Source organism: Furipterus horrens, unplaced genomic scaffold (assembly GCF_987537825.1).
Source record: "Furipterus horrens unplaced genomic scaffold, mFurHor1.1.pri manual_scaffold_10, whole genome shotgun sequence".
Lineage (NCBI taxonomy): Eukaryota > Metazoa > Chordata > Mammalia > Chiroptera > Furipteridae > Furipterus > Furipterus horrens.
The window spans coordinates 47,974,961-47,980,731 of NW_028327180.1; the positions used below are offsets into that span (position 1 = coordinate 47,974,961).

Consider the following 5,771-nt stretch of genomic DNA (forward strand, 5'->3'; position numbering starts at 1 on the left):
TTGAGGGGCGGAGGGGCACAGTCCCAATTCACGAGTCACAAAAATCCCTCTGAGCTGGGGGCTGCCCCAGAGACAGTCTGGATGCCAGGCACCTGGGAAGGGGGCCTGAGAAGAACAGAAGGAAGGGACTGGGGTGAAATTCAGGAGTCTCAGAGATCTAGTCTTGAGAGCTCAGGAAGTCCCCACTGAAAGGAACCTTTCCCCCAAGCCAGCAGCCTCATCAGCCCCATAGTGTTTATTGAGCACCATCTGCACACCAAGAGGAAGGTGACAATAGAGTTTACACCTTGAACCTCCTATGTCTGTGTTGGGGTCTCTCCTCTTCCCTTTCTAGCAGCCACGGGAGCTGAAGAAGAGAGTGAGATCTGTGGAGAGAGTTACAAGGACAGTTCTTCCCTGTCTCTGTTCCTCAGATTGGGAGACTGGGGCCAGGGGAGATCCAGAACTGCTCGAATCACCTGGAAGGGGCCAGGGTGGAGTTCAGGCCACTGCAGGCTCAGTGTCCAGGGATCACGTACTCCTCTTCATCTGGTGGGGTCTGGCCGAGGAACTGCAGGTTGCCATAGATGGGTTGGGAGGCTCGGGGGAAGCTCTGGGAGGCCTGGGGGGGTCTCTCATAGTTCATGTAGAGGTCGCTGTCCTCTGAAGGGTGAGCCCTGTGGGGACAGACAGAGGGTGGGAAGGAGGACTTGGGGTAGGCACATCAGCTTTGAGAGGCCAAGAAAGTTCAGGGTGGCCAAGTCCACTTCTAATATTTACATACAGGGGAACTGAAGCACAGAACACTGTTCTCCCAGCTGCAACTTCCTCTGAGGAAAGGAAGTCAGGGTCAGTGAGTGGGATGATCCTGTGGGTTCTGCACTGTAATACTGCAGTCCCTGGACCTTGAGCCATTGTAGCATTTTTTTCTCCCTTAAAGTTGAGATGGTTGCATTTTTTTTTACATTAAAATCTAGACTCAGGTTCCTCTTGAAAAATTGGAAGCTCTGCTCACATCAGCCACGTGAACACCAGTGGCTGGAGTCAATGTCTGCCCCTTTAGGTGGAAAATGTTTCCACGGACCATGAAGCAGCGGATTTTGTGACTAATATAAAAATAAGTCTCTGTCCGTGTCTGGTGTGGCTCAGTGGATTGAGTGCCAGCCTACGAATGAAAAGATCGCCGATTCAATTCCCAATCAGGGCACGCATGTGCCTGGGTTGCGGACCAGGTCCCTGTTTGGGGGCGCACAAGAAGCAACCACACATGGATGTTTCTCTCCCTTTCTTTCTCTCTCCCTTCCCCTCTCTCTAAAAATAAATAAATAAAATATTAAAAAGGAAGTCTCTGAGGCTCAGTTTCTGCATCCATTAAAATTAAGGAGGAAGGTGCTTCTCAGGAATGTCTAGCTATGGTAGGTAAGACTCCCAGACAAGAACCTTTCTGCATCTAGAACATCCTAATTCCACCCTGGGTCCTCTTGTAGCAAAGGCAACTTTGGGTAAGTGGTGTCTGCATGCCATTCACGCTTTACTATGAATTAATCCAAACACGTACATGGTTGCATGGGGATGGGCAGGACTGGGAGTTGGTTTGTTTCCTACCTCTGTTTCTGACTCACTGTGTGCCCTTGGGCAAACCGTTCCCCTTCCTTCCAGAGCCTGCCAGTCTGCAACTGTAAAATGTAGAGTAGGAATGACACATCCAGTCCTAACTGTTTGGGGAAGACACTGACCTTAAGCCCTTGGTGACAGTGAGGCAGAGGCGAGCAGCAGAGCACAAGCTGCCTCAGCAAGTCCAGTTCCTTCAAATCCCTATCCCCAGGCCACTTCTGCTTTTCAGCCATATTTTCATCTGCTTTGCATATTCTCTCACTTCTCATCAATAGGCTCCCACCAGTCTCCCTATATGTGGATCTCACCACTAAAACCCAGCCCAAACCCTGTTCCCTTCTTGCTTGGACCTTCCCAACCCCTTCAGCCTCAGCTCTGATGTCTTGCTGTTTCCAAACCCATTGACAGCAGATTCTCTGTTCTCTCCCACCTCCTGACATTTGTTTCTGCTGGTGCCTCCTGCTGAAATTCCCTCCATTCTTCATCCATCCTGGAGAAGTTGAACCTATCAATCTAACCCCAGCCTGATCTAGAGGTGTTGGGGCTTTGAAGGGGGAGATGGGCACAGATGGCTTTCTGAGCATCTCTCATGTGTCAAAGAGAGATGGGGGAGGGCTATCCCCACTATGCAGAGACGGAAACAGTGGTTCAGAGACAGCTCTGGGTCACGTAAGACCTGCACCCAGGCTGCTGACTGCTACCACAGAGCCCCGACTCTGCCTAGAACACTTGTCTCTCTCTCCCTGTCCTTGGCCACTAAAAACTGGGTTTGTAGGTCATGAAGTGGGAGCTTGTCCCACCTAAAGGAACTCACTTCATTCTTATCCCAACTTCATGAGGTGGGGGCTGCTATTATCCTCATTTTATAGGTGAGAAAACTGAGGCCCAGAGTGGGAAAAACTACTTGCTCAAAATCACAAGGAAAGGCTTCACAAAGAGGCAGAGCTGGGATTTGAGCCCTCGCCATCTGGCTTAAGTCTTGCAGGCTGACATGTGTGGTTTACTCACCCATATTTGGCCCACTGGTGCCCAGCAGGTGGCTGGCCCACGAACACATTCTCATAGTCAGGCGTGTGGGGTCTGGGCGGGGTGGCCGCTGGTTTCTTAGGGCTGAGGCTCCGGCTACTGTACTTCGACTGCCGGACTGAGCCAGGCCTAGGACCATCTGGAGCGGCCAATGTTTTGCCCAGGACCTGGCTACTGGGTGCCCAGCGTCCCCGGAGTCTCCAGGCCAGCAATGAGCCAGCTATGGAGAGCGCAAGGAGCAGGCTTCCACCGGCTGCCAGTGTCCCAATGGTTGTCAAGGCCAGGCCAGAGGAGCAGCCGACCCCCAGGAAGGTGGAGAGGTTGTGCCAGCTACCAGTGCCCATATCCAGGCACTGCAGAAGTGGCAGGCTAGAACAGTTTTCCTGCCGGACTTTGTGCCAGGAGGCTAGACTGCAGCGGCAGTCAGCCTTCAGGTCAAGGTTGCAGTTCTGTGCCAGCATCGCATCCACGCGGTCCAGAGGGTTGTGTGTCACATTCAGGATCTGCAGATTCCTCAGGTCGGCGAAGAAGGACCACGGGAGCTCTCGAAGGCCATTCCAAGACAGGTCAAGGAGGTGAACGTTGCTGGCTTGCAGAGACTTGTTCTGAGGTAGGTCCAGGCATTGACCACTGAAGTTCAGGCACGTGGCTGTGAACTCCCTACTCCAGTCCATGTCCCCTGAAGACACATTGCAGGACAATCCCAGGCTGCATGGATCATGCAGTAGCAACAGCAACCACAGTGCCCAGGCCAGGGCACCCCCCATTCAAGCAACCTAGGCAGAGACACCGGAATCTGAGCCCTGACCTCCGCCTGTGGTCATCCTCAGCCTCGCCACCTGAGTTTATTATTAGTTTTTATTTTTATTGTTCAATAGCTCTGAACAGCTCAGGCTGCTTCTGGTAATAGGCAACCCCTCACTTGTCACCCTGCTCACTGTTTGGCTCTGGCTTCCAGCCTCAGTCTATCCTCTGAGAATTGGATACATAACCCCAGTGCCCCGGGTTGGAGGGCGAGGAGACCTAGCCCGGGCATCCTCTCCCCCTTCTCCCAAGTGAGTTCCTTGAGCTTGGCCCAAACCCCCAATATTTCTGGCAGCTTCATGGACCAGTACAGGACCACATGCAAATGAATCATTGCCCCGTAAATGGCCCCGCCCCCAAATTACGACAGCAGGGAGTTCTGGTCTGGTTGCCTGGAGTGGGGGCTACCGACCTCTGATCTGCAGCCCCTGCACAGACCCCAGTTCTGGCCTCCATCTTACCTTTGCAGTCCCACTGTTACACCTTTACCTGGGTGGTGCTGGAAAGCTCCCACGTGTGGAGGAATTTCGTGGTGGCTCACCTGGACTGGGGTCACAGTGGCTACTACCCTCTCAGATCCCTTGTGGTCCCTGGTGTTCCTCAGACTCTGCACCCAGCAACGGAGGGGAAGAGGAACTGGTCTCCGGGTGGAGTGCAGAGGGCAAGAATGAAGAAGACACAGAGAAGACCCGCCCCTCTGCAAGGCCTCCAGGCCCAGGATTCTCACGGCAGGGGGAGGGGTGGCCTGCTTCCCTCTTGCTATAACCTGGTCAACCCCAATTAACACCTCAGCTGACTACTACTTCATCAACTCACTTCCTGGTCTTAGCTCAGCTGACTTCCAACCCTTGCCTTTATTTGTTCATTCAACAAACATCACCCATGGGCTTGTCCAGATTTCTGAAGAACACCCAGTCTGGGGAGAAAACAGAGCCAGACACAGATACCCCTAGTCCAATGGAGTCAGGGCAGGTCCAGAGGGAGGGACAGTGTCCTGGAAGCTTTCCTGGAGGAGAAGACATAAAAATTGGGGCTTCAACACATGCGTAGAAGTTTGCTGAGGATTCCTAAAACCTGCCTTTGACTCTCCAAGCCCCTAGCCACCCCTATAGACTCAGGGCTCTTACTCATGTACAAAGGTTCCTCCATGCTGAGTGGGAGGGTGTGGAGAGGGTCTCCTTGGGGAGAGGACATTGAATCTGGGGCTTGGGGGATGATTCCCAGAGGCAGGCAGTGGCAGGCAGAAACAAATGCACTTACAGATTCCAGGAAGGTGCAAAGGCCCTGGGCCCTGGGTTCAAAGCACGGTGGTTAGAAGTGGAGTGGCTGGAGATGCTGAGAGGAGGAACTAGGAGTATGTGTGGGGAGCGGGGGAAGGCACAGGCCTTGAAACAGACTGAGGAGTGGAGCTTTAATCCCAGGGCCTTGGGAAGCTAAAGCAAATGTGTAAACAGGGGCAATGTGTAAGCACTATATCAAGACATACATCTGGAGTGAGCCTGGGGTCTAGAGGTGGAAACTGGGGAGGAGGCTGGGGTCCCAGAGGGAGATGGGGACCTGAGTCACACCTGAGGGATAGTGACAAAACTGAGACTGAGGAGGGAGTGGGCAGAGGTGACCTGGGAGTGTCTCAGCTTTACTTGGGTCCTGGCATCAGGCAGACACAGTCCAATTCTGTTCTAGCCCCTGACTCACTATGCGACCTTAATTGCTCTGTGCCTCAGTTTCCACACCTGTAAAATGGGATAAGTGTTAAGTGCACGCCCTCTACTTTACCTTGTGCTCAGACTCAGGTTTTAAGCTGAGAATTTGCAGAAAGGGTTGCAAATTGTTCTTCAACACACCAAAAGATACTCCTAATAAGAAAATGCAGATCACAACAACTCTGAGACACTGTTTGTTTTTACCCATCAGATTGTCAAGAATTCAAAAGTGAGATGACACCTGTGCTGGCTAGGCTATGGGGAAACAGGCCACCCCCCACGTTGGGGAAATATCCATAGTGCTGCCCCATGGAAGGCAGCCTGTCACAGGCCACCAGAATCATGAACACGTGACCAGTTACCCAGCAATTCCACTCTGAGACTCCCTCAAATAGCTACATGTTTGCAAATGACAGGGATGTGAACTGAAGAAGGATGAACACAACCTGGTCTGTCCACAGAATGGAATATTACTCAGCCACGTGAGGTCTGTCGGGAAAAGTCCAGTCAATGTTAATACAGTAAGAATGGTTTGTGCGAGCGACATCGATGTAACCTGGCAGCCAAGGAGAGTGGACTGGAATGAGCATGCATGAATAGTGATGACTTCATTGTAATAGTCAGTGGGGGTGGTGAATGCTGTTG

At 52.4% G+C, this 5,771-nt stretch overlaps 1 protein-coding gene across 5 annotated transcripts; it reads right to left on the reverse strand.

Moving 5' to 3' along the window:
* Positions 1–216: 216 nt before the first annotated feature.
* Positions 217–4,029, reverse strand: LRRC25 (leucine rich repeat containing 25). Of its 5 annotated transcripts, none has more exons than XM_090289990.1 (4): positions 3,885–3,948; positions 2,602–3,395; positions 459–656; positions 217–365 (listed from the first exon to the last, which is right to left on the reverse strand). In XM_090289990.1, the coding sequence occupies exons 2-3, from the start codon at positions 3,384–3,386 to the stop codon at positions 497–499; spliced, it is 945 nt and encodes a 314-aa protein (XP_090146116.1). In that variant the 5' UTR covers positions 3,387–3,395; positions 3,885–3,948; the 3' UTR covers positions 217–365; positions 459–496. The 5 variants fall into 5 exon arrangements, with proteins under 5 accessions (XP_090146116.1, XP_090146114.1, XP_090146115.1 ...); XM_090289991.1 differs by lacking the exon at positions 217–365 and adding an exon at positions 1,585–1,655 and having other exon boundaries at positions 594–656; XM_090289988.1 differs by lacking the exon at positions 3,885–3,948 and adding an exon at positions 3,965–4,029 and having other exon boundaries at positions 217–656.
* Between the last annotated feature and the right edge of the window lie 1,742 nt (positions 4,030–5,771).

Bases quoted from the DNA above. Each gene is read 5' to 3' on its own strand.
- LRRC25 (XM_090289988.1), bottom strand. From the start codon at position 3,386: ATGGGGGGTGCCCTGGCCTGGGCACTGTGGTTGCTGTTGCTACTGCAT. The intron at 657-2,601 runs GTGAGTAAACCA...CTGTCCCCACAG, and splicing joins CACCAGTGGGCCAAATATGG to GGCTCACCCTTCAGAGGACA.